A 23,378-nucleotide genomic window follows, 5' to 3' on the forward strand; every position below is an offset into this window, starting at 1 on the left:
CCCTGCGCGTGTTAATGACTCACCGATGGCAAGGCTTCCTCAGCAATGCCACTGGAGGTGCCACTTTCCGAGACAGGGAGCAAGGAGGATACCTACCCCACCTCCAATTCTAGGGACTTGGGGGGAAGGTGATGAGAAGGGAACTGGCGCCCTGGGGAGGGTGGTAGGGATGCGATGGGGGAGCGTGTCCTCAGGGAAAATCAGGTGTCAGAGCAAGGAGATGGTGTAGGGTAAGGAAAAATGTGAGGCTTTTCTGCCCTCCCGCCATCAGGATGGATGACGGATCCTTGAGGTCCTGAGTGCATGCCTGATGGCGGCACCTGGAGCAGGGTGTGGGCCTAGGTAGATGGGATTCACCTGGGCTGAGACTGGGCTTTTAAGGGTGGCGTGGCGGGGACGCCAGTAGAAGCCAAAGAGAAGCAAAGAGAGAAGCAAAGAAGCAGAAGCAGAAGCAGAGAAGGCCAGAGAGCCCAGATAGAGTGAAGACTTGCTGGGGGCTGGGAGGCTGACAGGCCTCCCAGCCCCGGAGCCAGCACCCCTGCCTGCCATATGCCTGGTGAACCCCAATAAAAAACCTGCAAAACTACTGAGGACTCTGACTCCTCTTTTACCCGGTCTGCATGGGATCAGAAAACCTGCACCGTGGCCATTCCTGCCCCTACAGATGGCAAGAAGGAACGGTCAGCAGAGGATCTTGCTGCGAGCAGACCGTGGGCTCAAGGGGGAAAGGAGTGGGCGGTGGGACGAGAACAAGGGTGGACCGTTGGCGCGGGTTACTGGACGTTCAGACCAGCGAGGACAGGTAGCTGTGGTGGCTGAACAAGGAGGCGTGAAGGCGCGGGGCATACATCTTCTCTACAGAAAGGCGGCTGTCCTGGGAAGCCTGGGGTCAGGGTGCAACTGAGCTAAACGGTTCAATTGGTCCCAGACCCTGAAGCACAAGAGGAAAACAACTTACATAACTTGCTCCTTGAGGCTTCTGTTTGCAGACACAGCTTATGTGACCAGCGTGTGCCAGGGAAGCAAACCACCTGAGCCCAGGGCCAGCTGGAGACTGAGAATGCGGAGAGGGCGCCACCAGGAGGCCGGGGCCGCCAGCGCAGACTCAAAACCCCAGTTATCTGAAGAAAACCTCTGCACTTCATGCGTGAGCCGCCCTGGCGCCAGCTGGGGAACTTCAGGCAGATCCACATTTCTTTGCCCCATCTCACTTTTTAGCCAATACAACATAATTGCTTTATTTTCAGCCCTGGACCCCGAAACTTCTAGAATGCTTTGTTGACCGAAAAAAGAAAAAAATCCTCAAATATGCCCCCAAAGTGGCAGGTCCTTTTGTCTCACTTGCAACTTACAAGGTATAGCATGGGGGTCGAGCAGCGGCTTAGGAAGCTGCTTTAGTCAAAACCTTGGCTTCTTTGGTGAAGAGTGATGCTATTCCCTGCGTCATTAAAGGGGAGTGAGGACTTCACAGCCACAACCCAGCTAACGTCTGACATATTCTGGAACCTGAGACTCTGGACGTGACAGCAGCTCAACTCTGGACCTGGTTTTACAGGACAGGATGAAAATGGGCAACTCAGCCACCCTCGCGCAGGTGGCGGGAGTTTTGTTTTGCTCAGCAGCTCAGACTCCATGATCTTTAGATCGCACTGGGACCAGGTAAGTATCTGCATCTCTGGAAACATCAGGAAAGTGGATGGAATAATCAAGCTACTTATGAAGGAGGTAAAATGGGGTGCATAAAGATGTACCCCATTAGCTTCAAATCCTCCGTAAGACCCATCCCTAAGAATGCAAACGCACTGGGAGATGTGATCTCATAGGTGTGTGGGTGATGGGGTCAGCAGACCCCTGGGGTGTGTATTAGAGGTAGAGGACACCCCCCCCACTCCCAGGCAGACACCTCTGCACATGCCCCGTGATTGTCACATGCAGACACAGAAGCTGAGCAGGGAGGCGGGGAGAGGGAACTTCAGGAGCAGGCGTGAGACACAATGAAAGCTCTTGATTAGAGCAGTTTCCCGAGCCACGCTTGGGGGTCCCTGAAGGAGCAGGCAGGGGAGGTAACTCTCTTGCACCGATGCAGAGTGACATGGCGACGTCACTATGTTCAGCGCTGCCCAGATGGGGTTAATCCTGATGGCACGTCCATCCAGGGTCTCAGCAAACAGGTAACACGGGTCTCCAGAGAGCAGATGCGGCTCAGCCACACTCATTTTACTTCTGCTGAGTCATTCATGACCTGGAGGGCAAATCTCAAGACCCTCCACATCCTCCGTTGCATGGAAGTTTTAATCATTCCATTGCAAACAGTTTTTGCTTTCTAAAGCAGAAGAAAAATGAAGACACATTTTCTTTGGTAAGGTTATTACTAAGCACACTGTCCTGAGATTGCCTTGCCAAGTACATACTTGTTATCTAGCCACTCGCAATCCATTAATTATTCATTTGCCTCCCACAGTCACCCAGAAAGGCTTGAACGTGGTTTACATACATACATACAATTTGGGGGAGGGGCTTCGACCTCTTTCACCTGCCACTTTGACCAGTGTTTCCTTAGACGTTTAACTCAGTGTGGGCCAGAGGCTTTTTCCTGGATTCTACCCTATTGGGCGCTTAGACGTAATTCCCCTTCATGTCATCCCTTCAGCCTCCAGGGGTCAGATAAGAAGGGCCAGGGAAGAAAAACAGAGAATGAAGAATAGCCACAGTAATGAGGGAGGCTGTTAATCCTTCACGAGGTGATAAGGAGCGCTTTAATGTCTGCGGTTCACCTCCAGCGAATGACCCAGAAGTTCTGCCCTTGAGCTCAAGACCCAGCCAAGCTGTCAAAATGTGATATGATATCTGTGCTTCCAATTGGTTTTTATTTTTAACACATTAAACTTAAAAGTGGAGATTGTTAAATTGTTCCGAGTATATAGAGATAGAAATCCAGAAGAGTTCAAAGTCATTGAACTTCAAATTGCCACCAGGAATAATCTGATTTCCTTTATCTTATCCTTTTACTGTTCTTCTGCCAGTTTCAGCTTCTGTGTTAAAATTCCCGATGACTTTATGACACCGGACTGTCCCCACAGCGACTGTCTGCGCTGTCGCAGGTCCAGGGGACTCGAGAAGCAAGGTGATGCCCTCTCCGCAGGCCCCTGCCTTCTGGACGGATGTCTGTGGGGCGGTCACTTAGTTCCCACAGATCGTCCCCTGAGCTATTTTTCAGTCCCTGAACTCACAACAATCTCTGTTTTGTATTTCTGATCATCCTGTAAACAGCTTCGAGAACTGTGTTCCCCGAGAGACATGCACTGACCGTTCAGATGAAGGAGCCAGGCTTTCCAAACGGCCACCCAAAGGTTAGCGAGCCACCCGCGCCCCGTGGTGGGCTCTGCCCGGTGCCCAGGATTTCCTCCATTCCTCTCAGCACGTGGGCGGGTCCGGTCGTGGGCGGAGGCTGAGCTGGAGCTGCGTGTCAGAGCCACTGTCACCTTGGCTCTCCCCAGGAAGGGAGTGGGAATCAGCCCAGCAAACAGGAGCACGGATCTAATTACAATGGGCTTACGTCCCGATAAACCCATCATAACGTCAAAATATTGTGAAGTCGAAGCTGCATTTAATCCACCTAAGCTAAGCCACACCACAGCTCCGCCTAGCCCGCCTTCTGCACACTCAGCTCTGGCCTCGGTCCACTCTCACGACGGGGGGCTGAGTGGGAGGCACAGCTCCCCGCCCGCCCACGACAGAGGACTGGCCACATGTGGCTCGCCCAGGAAAAGATCAAAACTCATCCTATGAAGTATGTTTCTGGCGAAGGTGCGGCACTTTCACGCCCGCGTAAAGGCCGCCACGAGCCACGGCCAGCTGGGGCCTCGGTCCACAGCTGCTGGTCAGCGCGGCCTCAGGTCTTTCCCATCAACTAAGGGCAAAACAAGTCAATTCGCTGGGGTGCTTAACAGTCGAAACGCCTGGACCTCCGTTGCCGAGGTCCTGGTTAAATGGTGCTTGTAGGGCTGGGGCCCTGGTATTCTCAAATGCCCCCAGGGGTGTTTGTGGCCACTGGCTTGCAGTTTCTGTGCAAAGTTGGCGGGCGCTAATGAGGCACAGAACACACATCAAGGTGCTGAATCCCGGGAGGTCCCGGAATCCACTGGGGACCGTCCGATAAGGCTTTCTTAAGGTGGACTCTACGGGGACAAAACTAGGTCCCAACCTCAGCGTGGGAAGTGCCACACACACCCGGAGCCCCAGGCATGCCCAGTGACCCCGACTCTCTGTGTTATTCAATTTCACTTTGATGAGGCAGCTCCCTCCACCCGGCACGCACCTCCTCACGCACCTGCCTTTTGCACCCCGCCAGCTCTCCCTTCTGCTTGGTTGTGTGCTCGCCAAACAGAAGACCATTCCTGGCCATTAAGCCATGGCTGCTAACCGAAGCCCATGTCAGAGGTCTGGGGGCGCTGTCAGTGATGCTGTGACAGCTTTTCTCCACTATCAACAAAATGCTCTGGCATCTAGCAGCCCCCTGTGGGCCGGCGCCTTCCCAGCTGTGAGCAGGCCTGGCCTTGCTTGGCTCCTAGGCCTGGTACCTGCCGTAGCACTTGCAATAGAAGCATCTAATAAATGCTAGCTGCATCTGATGGCTTGAGATGACTGCATTCACTACAAAAGTATTAAATAATTTATTACTCTTGGGTGAAATGATAATCCACAGCACGGGCTTCACAGCTAGCCTACAGCTCGTATTCTTCAATTCTGTAACAAAGGCAGGTTATCAGAACCTAAAAATGTTTGACTTTAGTTTAGAGAAACCTCTTTCGCCAGCTCCTGCTGCGGGTAAGCCTTTCTTCATGCTAGCCCTGCACCTGGGCTGAGGGCCGTGCTAGTTTAGGTAAAAGGCACCTAAAACAAAACAAATAGGGCCTCCAGCCAGCCTGCTGCATCTTACATGGTGACTCGCTCCCTGCCCATGTTGCCACGGGAGGTGTATGAAATTGCCTCTTCTCTAGCCCATCCTAAAAATGATTTCGGAGGGCATTATGCCTGTGGCACGGGTCCTAGTCAGAGCTGGCTGCATCCAGAGCTCTCCATGCACATACTGGTACCCTCCTCTGCTGCCTGGTGCATCCTGTAGTTCAGAAAACACTGCACCTGTCCCCAGAGAACATGCTCCCCAAACCCAAATCCTTAGCAGAACCAGGAGGAAGAAGGCGGCCTGGCTCCCATTTCCCCCTGCGATCTGCATCACTGCCTTTAAGGGCGCAGGAGCCCACACCTGCTGCTTGTGTGCACCCCAGAGGAGCGGTTCTTACTGGGTCACCTGTCGGGAACAATCCGGGGCAGAGAGCGCTGAGGACGGGAGTCTGGGCAACAGAGCGTCTAGATAGGCTGGAAGGAAGCCCAGGCCTGCAGGCGCCTGCTCAGAAGCCAGGGAACATGCCGCCTGGCCGGGGAGCCCTGGTGCACCCCATCCCCCGAGACTGTGAGAAGGGAAGGGGTGTCTCCCAATGGAGGAGGAGAGACAGGGTTGTGCAACCATCCCAGGCAGGACAGAGTCACGGTTGTTTGGGGCAGACGGGAAGAGAGTTTTGGAGCCTTCGGTATCTCTAACATGGCTTTGATGCTGCGCCAGGGACTGGACCCACAGGCAGACTAGCAGGCAGGGAGGCAGCAACTGAGCCCCCAGCCCCCCCACACCCCCGTCGACTCTCCCCTTCTCCCCCTCAATTCTTGGTTCAGGCGTCCATATTTACATAAACGCACACCCTGCGCTCGCTGGCTTCTCCACAGGTTCTGCAACCAAGGGTGTGCGTGCCCCGTCCTCGCGCTCCCAAGCACCTTTTGCATCAGCACAATTTCATGTGCAGGTAACACAACCTGGGAGGAAAGCCAGGCCACAGGTGGTAGCCATAGAGGGTGGAGGTGGGAGGTGAAAAGAAGGCTGAGCTGCCCTATTTTCCCTGCACAGGGAGTAGGGAGAGAAACTGCACAAGCAAAGAATTTTGAGACAAGGAAAGCAAGAGGAACTATCTCCAGGGCTGCTTGGGGGCCCGGGGACTAGGCCCCGAGAAGAGTGGTTCATCCAAATCCTCATCCCCGGCTGCAGCAGATGAGACCAAGAGGGAATGGATTGCAAGTTAGTCGGTTACGATCTCTGGCCTCTGAAAGAAGTTCTAGGAGCAGATCACCATGGGGCAGAGGGGGCCATTTTGGTGACTACCCGCAGCCCAGACGAGAAGTTACGTGGTCACATCCCACTCACTGTTCCGTTTCCAAAGCCCGTCTTGTAAGTTTCGCTTCTCTGCTTTGAGCTGAGTTAACAATTCTTTTCTAATGACGCGTCTGCCTCAGACAAAAGCATCAGTACAAAATGAGCCTTGAAACTGGAGAGCACTTGTTCATTTCCAGGGGCGATGTCAGCTGGAACCCACACTACGCTCAGACACTACCAGCCAGTGTATTGTCACCGCACCCTCCTTTTCTTTTTAAAACAGCTCTGGAACTTCCTTCATTTGAGATTTATTTGGCCTCTAAACAAGAATTTCTCAGCAGGCATTCAGAGACTATTTGGCTCTGAAGGAACAAATACAAGTTTTTCGCCTTAGTCGTCCTTGAAGGCTCTTGGCCCATAAAGCTTGTCAATTCTAATTTGCTTTGAGTGACTTGAGGTATAGAGAAAGTCGTGTGGATCCTTTGGGCTTTCAGCCACCAGCCCATCCACTCATTCAACCTGGAACACTCGCGGCCTGTTACCCAAATTCTTTAACAACTTCTTCACTTGAGAAATGGTGTCTCAAATGCAAGTCCAAACACAAATTGCTGTTACCCTCTGAAAAAGGCAACAAAAACATCGATGCCCATTTAAGAAATACCTGATTGCCCCAAATTGTGTCTGTTTCCCAATCATTTTTAAGTGGCCCAAACCTACTCACGTAACGATGCAAAGCGGAGAAAGATCTCATATTCATGGCAGTGACGCGTCCATCCGCCTTGTTGCAATAAAAGCAACAATATGGGGAAGGGGAACTTCAATCAGGGTTCTTTGGCTGAAGGCCAAGCCCAATTTTGGATGTCAGTGAAACCTCAGCTCCTCTTTGCAGTAATGAAACAAGCTTCCATCTATTTTTAAGGTAAACTGTTCGTTAAAGATTCATTAAAACTAATTCCATCAACAATTCCAGAAGCTATTAGAGTTAAATATTTAAACTAAATCTTAAGGGCCAAAAGGGAGTATTTGCAGTTTAATGCAGAAATAAATATCACCTGACATAACAGTTACTTTCATTAGTTTCAGCTCTACTGCTTCTAATGAAATTTAATTAAATTGATGTGGACACTTAAAGGTACAGTAGATCTAAGGAAAGAATCTTTGCTGGACCATCCCAGGATGCAAACACCAAGGCAATCCAGCTCAGGAATTCACTCCACTGTCACTGGCTGGATTCTAAGGAACCGATATGGGGTGGATTTGACAAGGGATGTACGCGACTTGGTTGAAGAAAGCACGCCGTTGTTAATGACCAGTAGTGACTTGCTACCAAGTAGGGAAACTGAAGTAAGAAAGGATCGGTCCTCCCGCTATTTTAGACCTTAAAACAGTCTGATATGGATCTTGTACAATGTCCTCTGGGTTCTAATTAGTGCTACAAAGTCAAATTCGGGGTGAAAATGAACAAAGTTCAGTTTGTAGCTTTACAAACCCAGTCTGCTACTGGTACTCAAGTCAGGTGAAGCTAAAGACACTTGTCAGCGGTCAGCAAATCCATTGCTCATCCTGCATCCCAACCTCCAGATCTCTACTCTCCATCAAAATGCTCCAAGCAGGGGAGCAGAGGCAGAGTCGAGTCGAGGGGTGTGCTCTCTGCTGAGCTTTTCTGGGGTAACCACAGGTTGCATTTAGTTAACAAACATGAATAAGTGCCTAGTGCCGGGCTGAGCCAGGGGGTGGGCAGGGGACGAGGCAGGCATGGCACCCGAGGGGCAGGCGGTCACAGAACATGATTGCATCACAGCACGTTTGCTGAAGAGCAGGGGAGCAAAGTATTTGTCATTAGGAGGCCTCGCTAGCCTGGTAGAACTGGAGAGAGCCACGGAGACTTCCTGGAGAAAGTCACAGTCAAGCAGACTGGATCAGCCAGGCTTGGTAGGAGGGGAGGGAGGCCATTCTTGGCTGAGGAATAAACCCTGGCCTGGCAGTGCAAAGGCCCTGGGGTCGGCACAGCTGTGTGTCTGCTGTGAGAGCAAGGCGGTCTAGCTCAGGGGCCCGTGTGGCTGAAACAACACGAGAGGAGCTCAAGAAACAGAAGCTTCAGCCTGCTTATATCGAGGGCCCTTTCTAAGACCTGCTCTGAATAGTACAGTCATCACTTCCTTTTCTGCTTGAAAAGGACTTTCCAAACTATTTAATCTATAGGGGCACACAATCTTTATTATCCTGTCTATGTGCAGAAGCCTGAGCCTGATGGAGAGTCAGAGCAGTTCGCTGGAGGAGGCCAGGCAGTTCCAGGCAGGTCCTCAGCTGGGGATGGCATGTCCAAGCAAACCGCACCGCGTCCCTCCAGAGAAGGAGCCAGCTCATGGTCTCTCCACCGGTCCAGTGCATTGGCCAGGCTCTGCTCCCTTGCTCCCTGCTCCCTGCCAGAGCCTGCTGGGTAGGAGGTTGGGGGCTTCAGGGCAGAGGAAGGAAGAGTTTATGAGAGAGGGAGGAGACAGAAATGAAAAAAAAAGAGAAGACACCCATATCCTCTCCTCCCAGCACACCCCCATCTAGAGGGGTTCACCCAGAAAGGACAGGAAGGCTGAGGTCGTCGCCCACAGTCAGGAGCGGCGGCAGCCTGCCAGCACGCTCCGCGCGTTCTCCAGGTCCTGGTCCAGCCCGGGCCCCTTCCTTTCGTCTCTGGGGGGTTTGTTGGCTCTTACTGAAAATGTTATGGGTAAGAGTTTGAGAAAGAGCAGAGGCGGAGAGGAAACGTGTAATGGGGCTGCGCTCCGCGGGCTCCCCTGACGTGGACATCCGTTTGGCCGCGGCTATAACTTAGTCACTTCTTGTTTATAGCTGCCATGGGCATCGATTTCCACTTTCGCACAATTGATTTTTGCTTCCCTTCCCATTTGTACCTTTGTTTTTGGACAGATCTCGGATGATGGGTGACGGAGAACTATCTCAGGGAGGGCGGGGACCTTCCCTATCGATACAAACAGCAACAAGTGAGTGCCCAGGCTGAGGGAGGAGACAGTATGCAGCTGGGTGTAATCTCAGCCTCTTTTGTCTTCCACCCTAATTTGACATCAAAGGACTCAGAAAAGAAAGAACTTGAGGCCTGAGAGCTGCATGTGTGCGGAACCGGAGTAAGGGTTGTCTTCGTGTTGTAGAGCAACCCCGATACAAAACGGGGTGCCTGACTGTGGGTCCTCACCCGCGCGCTTAAAAGGACTTATCAATGCTCCACTGCAGGCACACGCGAAAGGTTCATAAAGGTTTATTGACAAGGGAAGGGGAAAGGAGGAAATGCACAGCTCAGGGAGCAAAGTGGGAGACAAAGTTTTAAATGCGTCCTACCCGATCCGCCGATCTGGAATCCCAAATGGCGCTCTGAGAGCTGGCCGCGGGCCAGGAGCCGTGAAGCCAGGGGCAAGCGATAGTGAGCCCGCCCAAGGCCCACGAGTTTGGTTTTTATATCCAACCTGGCTGCCCAACTCCACCTTCAGGTCCCAGCCGCCCTCCCTTGGGTGGTGACGGGATTTGTCTTTCCCAGTGTCCTGATGGGTTTGATCTGGAGTGGGGGTGGGGTCCACAAAGCCTGGATGGGATTAGCTCAGGACATCCTCTCCCCCTAACATTCGGATCTGGTCAAAAGTCCGCAGGGTCTTCCCGTCACCTCTTGGTGAGGAATTTTTCAGCGCAGTAGGAAAATGAATCGGCTCCTGTTAAGCAACTTCTTTGAAATGACAGCTCTACATCCACCCATTTAATTTAATTCTGTAGAGGATTTTCTGCTTTTCTATCACCCACTTAGATCCTCGCAGAGTAGAAATCCTGAGCTCTCCAGGCGGCTCCGTGCTCACAGAGAATTAAAGTCTTCCTCGCTCTTTCCGCGAAAGTGAAAATACAACGTTTTGCATTTTGACCATGTCAGGCTTTTTCTTTGACACTATTTCCACCTAACTTCCCAGTTCTTGTTGGACTGTTTTGGATTTTTTAATGTTTGCCCGAGGCGGGTTGGGGGACGAAGCGCTGGGCTGGGCTTCGCAGTGGGTCTGTCTCCAGAAAGCAGGGAAAAGCCACCCAGGGCCGTGTCCACTCTCCCCACTGCCGTGGTGCGGACGGTCGGGGAAGCCACGGGCATCACTGACTATCCATAATTACTTATTGATTTCTTGCTCTGTGCCAGCGATGGAGGCAGGAGCCAGTGGCATGAATACGAGAGCAGTGAGCAAAGAGCCGTGAAGGGCACGACCCCCTCCCATCGGGCTGTTAGTCACCTGCTGGGTGCGACCTGCAGCTAGGATTCCACCTTGGTGCCCATAAAAGGGAGGACATTTAAAGGTTGGTTTTAAGTTTTGTGTCTCTCATCCAAGGGCAGGGGTCCTCAACAGCGAGCACACTATCTCTACCCAGAGATACTCAGTTTGGCTTTCTTTGCAACACCAGCTGGCTATGCAAGAAGCCACCTGTGGGTGGGAGGGTGGGGGTGCTACTGAGACACACCTGTGAAAACACCAGGCCATGCGTACCAGCGGGGGAAACAGTCTGGCTTCCAACCCCACCGATCATCAGAGTTGGACTCTGACATCTCTCTCGTTACTTCATCGCAGCATCTCTGAGCTAAGCAATCAGTTACTCAGGGACCAGGTTGCATTGTTCTCTGTTCTCTCCGAAGCCCTCTGAAATAGCCAGAGCAGAATAACGAGCCCAGAGCAAAATAATGAGCTGAGAACCATCAGCCAAACCCTGGAGCCATCTCCTCCTCTCTGATGTAGGTGCTGCCCTGTGCTTTTCTGTGACAACTTCGCAGGGTTTGTTTTAAGGGCCCAGCCTGTTTTCTAGGCAAGAAGCCCATGGAGAAATGATGGAACGAGGAGCAGCGTGCAGCCTGTCAGTACCTATCTCCCCCCTACCCCTCAGTGCTGGAGGCACTGTCACTGCTGCTTCTCCCACCTGCCTTCAGGACATGTCTGTGCCTCCAAAGGCAGAAGCAGCACCAACCCAGCTGTGATGACACAGGTCAGTTTCCCTGGGGAGCAGCCCGTGGCATCACACAGGGGTGGCTCCAGGCTGCAAAGTGGTTTTCCTCGGGGCCCTGTGGGGTCACCTTGAGCTCCCCAGGGGATTTGATGGGGCAGAGTGGCCTCACCCAGTGAGTCCTATTGAGACCCAGAGACCAGTGTACGTAGGGAGGTGCAGACAGAACCCCGGGACCCCACTGGCTCATTCTGGGAATCTAGAAATGAGTCCCCCACAAGACAGATGTCACGGGAGGTGACAGGCTGATCTACAGGTCAGCCACCCACCACTAGGTAGGAATTATCCACCAGCCAGTGGAATATTCAGTGGAATATGGGCTGCAATTCTTTAGTAAAAGGCTATATTATTTTTGCACAAGAGAAACATGATCTCATTTACATTTTTTTAATCGAGAGAGTACTGTTTGACAATCACTGAGGAAAGATTTGAATCCAAAGCCTGAAAACTGTGCTAAATTATGTTCAAATCTGAGTCCATGTGATACCCACACTTACATTTTAAGTGACGGCTCTATAAGTAACCCCTGAATGCAAGATGCATCATGTAACATTTCAGACCAAAGTCTGTTACTGAATTTGTGTTCGCAAAGCCCCACTAAATTATACCAATAAATAGGCATCTTCACTGTCTGGGGATGAGACAAACTTCAATTTTCCATGTCATTAACTGGAGGCTGCATGGAAAGTCTTCACGGACACTGGTGGACAAGAGGGAGTTTAAAAGTTGGGAGGCAGAGCCATCGACAGTTGAAGTAAAGGAAAAACTGCTATTTGTAAAACAAAGTCAAGCCATCTACTTTATTTTGCCAAAGATAACGGATATGATTCATTTCACTCATTGACACCATTCCCATTTTCTCGCACAAAGTAATCTTTATTTCAAGTGAGAGTTTTTCTGCTGGCCCTGCATTGAGAATCCGGCCCTTCGGGAGCTGACATTATTGTACCAGAGTTGGAAGGCGGGTTCATGCCAACTTCTAGGGAGAAGTGACTTGGAAGTTGACAGAGCAAATGCTCCCATAACTCATCTTGAGGCAAGGAAGAAAACTATCTTCTATAAAAGTGCAAATAGGTCTTTTCTAGCTAGTAACTATCATAGCACCATTATGCTGCTTCATTTTCAGCTGTGCGTTCAAGCCATTCATCATGTTTAAAAGTCGTTCTTCAAAAGTTTGAATTAAAAATGTATTCATTCCAACGAATCTGCGCTACAATTATTTCAGATTCATAAGGAATGGGAATTAATTATCATTACTAATTTAGACCTGGGGGAGAGGCTTGAAAGATTATATTCAGGGGTTGTGATTCTAAAAGTGAGGGGAAATGCAGAAGGTCAAGATGGGCAAGTTGACTGGAAGACCAGGGTGGGGAGTGAGGTGAAGGCTTGCAGGAGGGTTCTGAAGGTGGGCGGCAGGGAGGGAAAATGAACTGGGTGCAAAGAGGTCAGGCACAGCTGGCAGCCAAGGTCAGGCACAGCTGGAGACCAAGGTCAGGTACAGCTAGAGGCCAAGGTCAGGTATAGCTGGAGGCCAAGGTCAGGTACAGCTGGCAGCCAAGGTCAGGTATAGTTGGCCGCCAAGGTGGGTCGGGAGCAGAGTCTGAGCAAGGGAGTGAGGCTGAGGCTGCCTCTGACACATCTCAGGGACTGTGCCTGGACTCCATCTGGAGGACACTGGGAACCCCTGAAGGGTGTGGCTCTGAGGAGCAATTTCACCATATTTGCTTTCTAGAACATTTGCCTAGTTGCCCTCCTGAGAATGGACTGGGGAGAAACAAGGCTGAAGGGTCGGAGCCCAGTTAGGAATCTATGGCAAAAATTCAGGATTATGGAGCAGCCACAGTTCCATGACGGCGGAAAGCAGTAGGGGGAGGTCGACGTCTCGGGTTTTCTGTGGGGTTGGATGCAGATGTGTGAAGCACAGGAAAGCGCCAGGATGGCCCCTGGGCACCGGCCGGGGGATGGGCAGTGGGCTGTGTCATCACTGCTGGGAGGCTGTTGGAAGAGAAGCTGACCAGGAAAAACTGGCCTGTCTGAGAGCTGAGTTCGTCTGTGGGGCCGTGCAGAGGGAGAGCTGGCAGGTGGCAGATATGTGAAGGGAGATTGGGGTGAGAGAAACAGATTTGGGGGACCATGCCATGCAGCTGGGAACTGTCTGTTTGATATTTACAAACTTGCATACATGTGGGGAAAGGGTGCTAGCCATGCTGAACGGCCTGGACATGCTGGGATATTAGGGCTGAGCCGGTCTGATGCAGGGAGGCATGACCGCGTGGACACAGTACGGCCAGGTTTAAAACCAGAACAACTTCCACAGAGAAGAGAAATTGGACATTTCCAAAATGGCATCTGAGGACAGAAGTTGAGATTTCTGCTTAAAGCAAGTAAGAAGTCCCGAATAACCTCAGGCACCCGAAAATGGAATAATATGCCTCATTAGGTAGTGATTGCAATGGATATCAAAGCTATTCGAACAAAAGGAAATGACATTGGAGCTGATACCACCCGTCTTTCTTTAGTGAAATCACTACTTCTTCCTGCCAGGTTTGAGCAGGGATCGTGACTGCCCTTTTTTCTCTTCCCCCCTTGTAGCTGGACATGTCTACATGATCGAGTTCTTCCTGGGTATGAACAGGAGTTTGACATCTGCCACATTTGCTAAAATGACATCACTTCCCCTCTCTTCTTAGGGTCTGGGGTGTCAAGGGTGAAACACAGGGAAATGTGCCGACCCACACAAAGGTGACATCCCTGCACAGGGCAACTCCTGGCTCCCAGGACCACCTGCTGGCCCTGGGCCACCTGCCCAGCCAGGTATGACTCCACGAGCAGCAAAGAGATACCTCTTCAGTTTGAGCGTTTGTATTTTTCATTCTGCCTGGTTTGAGTACTTATCCTCTGTCCCAACCATTATTTCTTGAAGATGCCATACAGATTATTAAGGTACTATACAAGGTTTAATAAACTATGATTTCTAAAATATTATAATTCTATGCCCCTCCAATGTATCACCTTTGCAAATCATATGACCCAACAGTCTCCCACTTCAGTGAAACAAACATAAGTAGCCCATTACGTCAGCAAACTTGTTTTTCATACCAAGGTTCAAAAAAGTCACAACTTTTATCTCTCTATCATGTCTATCCCTTAGGGTCAGCTTCTTTTCCTTTGGACACATCCTCTGCAACGGAATGGATGATTAAAGAAATTTAAGGTTCTATTTGGGTTATCTAAACTTAAGGATTGGTAAAAAAAAACAAACAAACAAAAATGAATGAATTATTTAGCCAGCCTGTGATAACATTCTGCTGCAATTGGCTTACTTTCCCTTAGGGGAGAAAAGCTGAAGTTGAGGCCTCCATAAAACTGAAGGCTGAGATAATACAAGTATGTTTTGGCTCAAAATGTATCAGGGATCAAATATAATTTTGTTTTGGTCAACACACCCAGCCAGAAGAATATTCTATTTATTTAATGTGTCTCTCTCTAAGTAAATCAAGTCGTCGAGCTAATGAAATGAGATCCTGCCTGTAAGCTTGGGTCCCAGGAGGACAAAGCCCATGACAGATGGGCTCTTAATTCTGCCCAAAGATGTGCCATTTTAATTCCCATTTCCATCTTCCTACTCATGCTTTTCCTCTTATCCACGGTGCCCTTGACTTTTACCTCCGGATGAATGCAAATTCCAAAAATTCTTTAAGATGTGGCTCTGTATTTCCCTATCAGCAGTAAATCTGTAATATATTTCTGAAACTGATGACATTACTAATAATTGTCCCACGTTTCATTTGTATCCACAGCAGCTACTTCCCTTATCTTGTGTTTTCTTTGGAATTCTTCCTTTTCTAAGGCCGTCATAGGTGTTTAATAGATTTGAAACAAGGATAACTGAGAGACGGACGAGACAGGTTTTCACTGATAAGTAAGTTGTCAATGAAGATGAAAGTAAAAATTGATTTTCCCATTGACTGATGAGTGAATTTGGTTTTCCTCACAAAAGGACTTTTCAAAAAGAACAGCTTCTATAAATTTTGAGCTTGGCTGTTCGCAGCACTTACCACACTGCACCTAAGGTCCTCATTGCATTTCACAAATGCGTAATTTGGGCATCATTAAGTACAGCTCTTTCTCACTCTGTTTTAATCCTGGGTCCACTGAAAACATCATCATCAGTTTATCCAGCTCACACTTTGTAAATCTCCTCACATGAAACACATTTTAAACTATCCTCAGCTCTTGGGTTTCAGCTCCATTAAATTCCTGTCAACACATTCTGTTTTTCATGGAAACAGAAAGACAATTACACTTTCTGAACTCTGCTACAACAGAAAAAACACAAAGATGGAAAACTCTTACAACAAATAACTTGTAGAATCTACGAGTTTCCCTTCAATGCGTATAAATACGAGAAGGCATTTGAGCAAAGGAATGATTAGGATCTGAAGGAAAGTGGAGTTTATTTGAGGCAGGAATATTTCATCGAGCTTCTGAGCCACTGATTCAGAACAACCAGTTTCTTTTTCATCTATGTCCCTCTGCCTGTTTAGCAGGGAGTAGCCCTGGGAGGCAGCTCTCTGGACTCCCGTCCCAGGAGGAACAGAGTAAGAATGGGGTATGAATTCCGAGCAAAACAGAAAGGAACTCACCATCCTTTAGATGAAGGACTTACCCTAATGTGCAAAATATTAGGGAAAGGAAATAATGAATCTGGAATCCTGCCATAATACTTAATTTGCAATCTCAGTTTCAACCTAAACACACTCCCTCTTGCAGAACAGGAAGATCTTTCAAGGAGAGATACAGAAGACAACTTTTATAAACTCTGTGCAAAGTAATGAATGCTCACAGGAGCTAGAGAACCTTGGGGATATCTGGAAATAGACAAAACCTTAGTTGAGTCAGTTGTTAAATATCTACTTTTCCCCACTGGTTTAGAAAAAGACACATTTACTTTCTGGGAAGAGGGGCCCTGCTTTCTCTGGTGTGAACCCCTTGCTGCCTCCCCCTACCGGTGAGTAAGCTGGGGATAGAGGCAGGGGTAATTCTGAGACCCTCTTCTCCTCCAGGCAGGTTCCAGAGGCTGCAAGGAGGGGCTGCGAGCAGGTGTAGACGGCAGCGCGTGCCCTGCCCAGCCCGTGTTGGGGTCACGGACTGCACTGTGTCCTGTGACTCCGTGCTGCTCCCCACCTCTCTGTCAACTCAAATCTGCCATGGAGCAAACCCAAGTCCACTCCCCACATCTGCTGGTCTGGTTAAGACAGTCAAATACCAGCTTCTGGAAGGTGTTGGTAAAGAAATCCCCCACCTGTCCAAAACATGAGAAGTTTACATCCTTCATTCTTTCAGCCTTTGGAAACGAGGCATGGAATCAAAATTCCTGACTGTGACATTATTTTGAAACCATTTTGGGGATGAGGACATCTTCCCAATGCCTGATTCAACATTCCTTCCCACCTCCAGATGGGGCACCGAGCACTGCTCAGGCCCCTCCTCGACACCTGAGTCGTCATGAGAAACAGCTGCCTGCCGCCCCTGTGTAACAGGTGGGTGTCCCCTGCTAGGGACAAGGTCGGGGGTGGGATCTTCCTCTCATTGTCCCAGGTGTGATGCTTCTGACCTTCCTGAACTGCTTTTCATATACTTTCTTGTCTCCTCTCCACCCACAATTGCTTGGTGACATCTGATGCATTTTTTGGGCACAAAAATCTCCCAGTTACTTAATTTTTGGTCTATTGTACAAAACAGGGACTCAGGAAAACAACCTTATTTTCTTGTCTGTAAGGTGATCGAGGATGAGACCCTATGCACGTGGGTCTGTCTGCCAGAAAGTTCAAGGTCTTAGTACACAGAGGACAGTCAGGGAGAGTTTTGTTTTTTCATCGATTCTCTTGTTTCAGGTGTTTCAATTACTCAGGTGGTGGACAAGGGGTCTCCATGAGGATGACCCAACACTTGTAACCAAATCCCACATCCCACGGCTCAGGCCTGTGTGTGGCTCGTGAGCAACGGGGTGAAGCCAGCCTTACCTTTTTGTAGAGACTCCTCAGATCTCGGTACTGCCACATGCTGTTGAGGACCTGAGATGCAGCCTTGACCACTTTCGGAGAGTGTCTGGAGGAAAGAAGACAGGACATGTGAGCTGGTGAGCACGCATGCGCAGGCCCCCAGGTGGCTGTGCTGACTGTTTCCTCCCTTCCGGGGAGAGGGCCAGGGACCGCTTTCCTATCTGCAACCTCATTCTCTTCAACATGCCAAGAGGGTGCGAGATAGGACCACACTACAAGCTGGCAGTGGACTTTTACAATGTAAATGGAAATGCATAGAGTCAGGATGCAGGTGTCATGTCCACCACAAAGTGAAGCAGGAAGGACAGAGCGTGGCCAGGAGGGAGGCCCCGGTCCCAGGGCTGAATGGGCACCACGCAGCACCTGTGTGTAAGGGGCAACACGGCTTTGCTTTCTCCACTGAAGCATGAAAGCATGGACGGTGGTGGCACCCTTGCTGGGATGGTAGGGGTTGCTCTCCATTTGCTGTGGACACCAAGAGAGGCTGGCAGTGAAGCAGGTGTAGGCACACGGGTGTGCAGGTGCGTCCAGCCAAACAGGGGTTTGGATCAAAGTCTTGTCCTCTGGACCTCAGTGAGCCATGAAGGGCTTGTAAACCTTTGCACTGGTGGCTCTTAACAGGTTTTTGAGTCATGGTTTTGAAAGTGCTATGAAAGTAGGGCTAAATAAGTATTTTGGTTCTGGTTTAGAGCTAATGTGCATCTCAAAAGACATACAGCAGGTCCATAAATTCATGCTGCTTTAATTTGATCAAATTCTGGATATCTGTTTAATTTGATCAAATTTGGCTGCTGGTAAGGGAACTACTGAGATTACTAGCTGCAGAGTCTAGGTTCTAAAGGTTGACCAGTTGCACGATTCTGGTGGCTGCCACTGGTGCTGTGGCTGATCTCTGGGACTGGCTATGACTCTCCATTTTACAAATCTGTATCTGTCTGAGGATACACACACTTCAACAGGCCGTGATATCAACGGGTCAGACTGGTGAGGTGGCAATCTGTCTATTTAACTGCACTCACTGCATCTCACAAACCCAGCCCTTGGGGCTGCGGTTCTGGGCTCCTCCTTCTATCCAGGGTGAGAGAATAGTCATCCTCTGCTTTGGGGGCCGTAGGGTCTGGTCACAGATATTCAATTCCGCCATTGTATGGTGACAGGCGACATCACACATAAGTGAATGGACAAATGGATGTGGCCGTGTTCCCATTAAATGTTATTTACAAAGGCAGGTGCTGGGAGGACAAGGCCCTTGGCTGAGGCTGGCCAATCCCTGGTCTACAGGAACCGGGACACTGCAGGTGGACAGGACATAAAACTTCATAGTGACTCCCATGTGAAGTCCACCCTGACTGGTGGCTGGCTGGTGATGTACTCATCCCCTGAAGAGAAGAGCTGAACTGAGGCCAAAAATGCCTTAGAAATAAAATTTTGCTTTTGAAACAGAAAGTGAGCAGCTGGTTACATGGGATCAGGTTGAGATTCAATTTGAGAGCCAGAACACATGGGTGTTGCCGGGAGGGTTTGCATTTGGCAATGGAGTTATGGGATGCCAATACACGGTCAATTGAATACCTGCTGTGTTCCTTCCTGGTCTTCACATTTAGACCAACCAAGTTAAGGTTCTTTCATCCACTTACTGACTAGTAATAGTAACAGTCACTTTCACCATTATTACTACTGAGATGAAATTCAACTTTGTCTAACTTGGAAAATCTAATCATATAATATAGTTCTAAGAGAATAGAGTTCTGATAAATTCTAATTTTTTTCTCTTATGAAAGATAAGCTATATTTAAATAACATACATATTTATTTTTATGAAAATGGACCATTGCTAAAGAACATCACACTTTATGGTAGTATCATGCTCTAAATATAATATTAAATGCTCTAAATATAATATTAAATTCCTTTGACTTAAGGATGGAATTTTAGATCTTTATATAGGTATAGATGACGCTACAATTTATTCTTATAAAATCAATATCGGGCAAAGATTTAATGTTGGATTTTTCTGTATTTTATCGCTGTTAGCAAGGTATATGTCCATGATAACAGTCAAGCATTAGAGACTATATATTAATATTTAGGCAGCACTGAAATATATTTAGCATGCAAAAATCCCTCTGATACAGTATATTTTTTGTTTTTGCTTTTTGCTAGTTACAAACTAGAAAGAGACTGTGACTGTGCAATGAATAGCAAATTTTAACCTCTCAATTAAAATGCCAATACATCACAGGGTTATAACAACATGTGAAGGTCAAAGAATTTTCCTTTCTTTTAAACCTTAATTTTGATCCATTTACTAGACTGGTACCATAGCAACTTCGACTTGGAAATACTATAACTATTGATTGAAGGACTTGAACAATTGAGTGCTTCTAATGTGACAAGTTATTATAAGTTAAGCTACAATACCATTCCTACTGACAAGTAACAGTTGAGGCTGTTAATGGCTTTTCTGTCTTACAACAAAATATAGTGACACATTCAACACTATTTCCTATTGAACTGTTAAAATTAGAAAAAAATGTACTTTTGAAACAGATGGACATGACAGAATGTCCATAATGGATGTTTAAAATGATGCAAGAAAAAATAATATGCTAGCAAAACTTTAAAATAAGTATAAGACTCCTACAGGAGTCATTAATGATCACATAAGTATAAGTTTCCCCAAAGTTGTCACATTGGGATTGGCTAAAGGTTTACAGCTTGTACAATTAATTATGGGTGTTTAGCAGAACCCCAGAACACCAGTCCCAGGGGTTGGGTTACCTACTAGACACGGTGAGTGAGATGGTCAGACAGATTGATTAAAACTCACTGGTCTGCCTCATTAATATTATTTAATATTATTGAAGTTCTTGTGTATATTTGAAAATGAAACACAAATACATAAAATGGAGGATCATAGGCACAATTTTCCATCTGTTTTGTTATACTATTTCATATTTACAAATCAGGTTTGAATTAAACTTATTTTTGTAAGTAATTTTTAAGAACAAATTAGGTTGAGGATAGATGTGCAAGTATTGTATACATCAACTTGAATAAACTGATGTACCTCTCCTTTCCAAGGATTTAATCATCCCAATTCCACAAATTGTATTTTCAATAAAGAGTTTCTATATTATTAAAGAATGTGTAGGAGGGCCACAGGTATCTCAGTGTCTACAGTCAAAATGAACTCAATTAATAAATGAATTCAGGGCTGGGATTCAGGCAATTCTTCCGCACTCATTTTGCTGTAAGAGCAGCGAGAAGCAGTGTAGGTGGGACAGGATGTTATCTGCAATTATAAAAACCTTGTTTTGATCTTCAATTAATCATTATAAAAGTGAGATAAGCTACACTAAAAAATGAATGAGATTAACAAAGTAGAAGAGTGACTGGGATGATGCTTGACCCAACTCAATCTGATACTTCTTTTTAAGCCCATAATCCCAGGCTGTTAACAGTAGAGAAAAAGATAAAGGAGCAAAGAGATAAAACAAGTGACTATTCCATAAACAAATTTTCAGTCAAATGAAAGGACATTTATGAAATCATCTATAATGAAACCTCCCATTAACAACAATCAAGACTGAACCAGACCCAAGGGGACCATTTGTTGGGTTGTAACCCATATATATATATTATTTATTTTATAAATGATTTTCTCAAGGGACTTAATCATTAGTTTACCAACTAATTTTCTTTGATAGTAGAACTGATAAAAGCCTCTTTTTTCTTTAAGGCCTCTATAGTGATGCTGCAGTAACTGCTCTCACAGTTGGAAGGAATTAATACAGGCCCATCCAAGTCCTGTCCCCCCAAATTCTCTAGTCTCACACTTCAGAAAGAATCCTTGCTCTTTGAAAGTCCTTGCATATTAATAAATCTATCAGTGTTTTTGTGGACTATTACTGTCCACTATTATTGTGCATGTGAGTTTGCTTCATGCTGGGAGGGAGGGGCATTTTAATAAGAGATTTCAAAGGTCAAGTGCAGTTATATAAAGAAGAAATCAGGGACTCCCTTTCCATGAAGAAAAGCATTTTACTTTTAGTACAATGTCATGAAGCCTCACACGAGCCAACCATCTACACCACACAATTATTTTATTACTCCGTTCTACTGTGGCCTCTCTACTTGCTGGAGAAAAGGACTCAAATCCTGACACTGAATTGTTGCTTGAACCTCTGTGGAGTCTCAGGGTGCTTATAAGGAAGCTGACACTTCTTTTACAAGACAATGGTAATATCACGAATTCAAAGAAATAATGAGAGATATTCTTAAAAGTCTCAAAGCCCATCTCTCACGGTTTTTAATAACAAGAAAAAGCTTATTTAGCAATTTGATGTGCTGGAGTGAGATAGGAGGAGCCAGGGAGCGGAGAGTCTGGAAGTAGGCCCTTGATAACAAAAGGTTTACCCTTTTAATCTTATTTGATTACATGGAGGGATTTTCAGGAAGCGAAACTTAATTAAAGCAGGTGAATGTTTCTGTAAAATTGACAGCTCACGGGTGCACCAACACGCTGGCTTGGGGAGATACTTTTCGGTTGTGTGAGGTCAGGTATATTGATTCAAGATCAGGTATCATTGATTCTTAAATCAAGCTGGGGACGTTCCTATCTGCAGCGCTGGTGCGGCTGCTGTGACCTGGAGCCTTATTTCTTTTCACTCCATTCCCGCAAGAGCCTTCCCTCCTTCCCACCCTCTCTTCTGCCCGGGAAATCTCTATTCATCCTCCAAGACCTGATGATCACTTGGTCTGGGAAATATTAGGGCACTCTCCCAGCTTTAGCTGGGCTGGTGGAGGCAGAACCTTCTATTCCTTTAAATGCTGTGCCCAGGTCCACAGCTAGTGAGGGATGGCGCTGGATGAGCACTCAGAGTAATCTTTCCTTCCCCTCCCCCTGCCCCCAGGGAGGACCAGCAACTACAGAGCAGAGAAGGCACATAGCCCAAGGGTGGGGTGCCTGTCATCATCAACACTCAAATCTGCATCCACAGCCACCATGAAATTTCACCTGGGTCCAGGTCAGGCTGGTTGTCTCCTCCGTGCTGGGTTAACACCCTGGCATGTGCATGTGCACAAGCCACAGGCAGGTGGCTCTTACCCATATCTCAGTAGCTGCAACATCATGATTTCATGTAACCAACTCAGAATAACCACGACCAGCTGCCACTGTGGGGTGGGAAGACTGGGACCAGGGGCTTCCTTCTCCTGCTCATCAGAGAGGAGTGCTCCCCAGGGACGCCGCAGTGCTCCCAGAGTGCCCGGGGTACCGGGCACTCACGCTGCCGTCCACTTACTTGTCTCCTTTGCTTTTGGAGATGCCGACGAGCTTCTCGATGCCGCCGGCGTCCCGTAAGGCCTTGGCGTTCTCCATGTTCTTGGTGATGACCTCGTGCAGCGTGCAGCACACGGCCGTCACCGTGTCGTCCGACATGGCCTTGCTGGCTGTGCTGCCGCTGTTGTTCCCGCCGGGGAGCCGGTGCACCAGGTCGCGCATGGCGTACTTGCCTGCAGAGGAGGAGGTGACGGCAATGAGGCCAACACAGAGATGTGAGGGAGAGGTAGGGTGGGGGGAGACATGGCGTCTGTTCCCACATCCGCTGGACACGGCCACAGAGGAAACAGCGTCCCAGGGGGATGCAGGACTGCTGGGCAGGTGGATGTGACACTGAGTCTCCGGGAAGTCATTTCCCAGCTTTTTATTTATTTATTTTTTAAAGATCTATTAATTTAGGCATCCAAGAGCTGGGGTGCGGGCCAGAGGTGTGGGGAGTAAGAGGATTCACCAGAGACAGAGTGGGGAGCAGAACAGGCAGATCTACTGAAACACACTGCTGAGGGGAGCAGCGGGGAGACAGGAGAGGTCTGCTGCGCCATGTGGGTCAGCTCCCTGGCTAGGGATCGAACTCGTGCTGCAGAGTCTGCCGATAGCTTCATGGTGCTGACATTTAACCCCTAGGCCACCAGGGAGACTCCCCCCCAGCTTTTTAAATCATCACAGCACTGGTCACCATGGACTTATCCTACAAGGTGGCGGCAAGGATTCAATCAGTAAATGTGGGGAAAGCATC

The 23,378-nt window shown here is 48.2% G+C and overlaps 1 protein-coding gene across 2 annotated transcripts in view; it reads right to left on the minus strand.

Annotated features, from left to right (window-relative positions):
• CTNND2 (catenin delta 2) overlaps positions 1–23,378 on the minus strand; it is a gene marked incomplete at both ends in the record, with an annotated part of 698,753 nt that overhangs the window by 14,425 nt on the left and 660,950 nt on the right. For both annotated transcript variants that reach the window (XM_084233856.1, XM_084233855.1), the window contains 2 exons: positions 17,260–17,344; positions 22,605–22,815. In XM_084233856.1, coding sequence (XP_084089982.1) covers positions 17,260–17,344; positions 22,605–22,815 — 296 coding nt within the window. The remainder of the gene's footprint in view (positions 1–17,259; positions 17,345–22,604; positions 22,816–23,378) is intronic.

Source organism: Talpa europaea (assembly GCF_964194135.1).
Source record: "Talpa europaea genome assembly, chromosome: 5".
Classification (NCBI taxonomy): domain Eukaryota; kingdom Metazoa; phylum Chordata; class Mammalia; order Eulipotyphla; family Talpidae; genus Talpa; species Talpa europaea.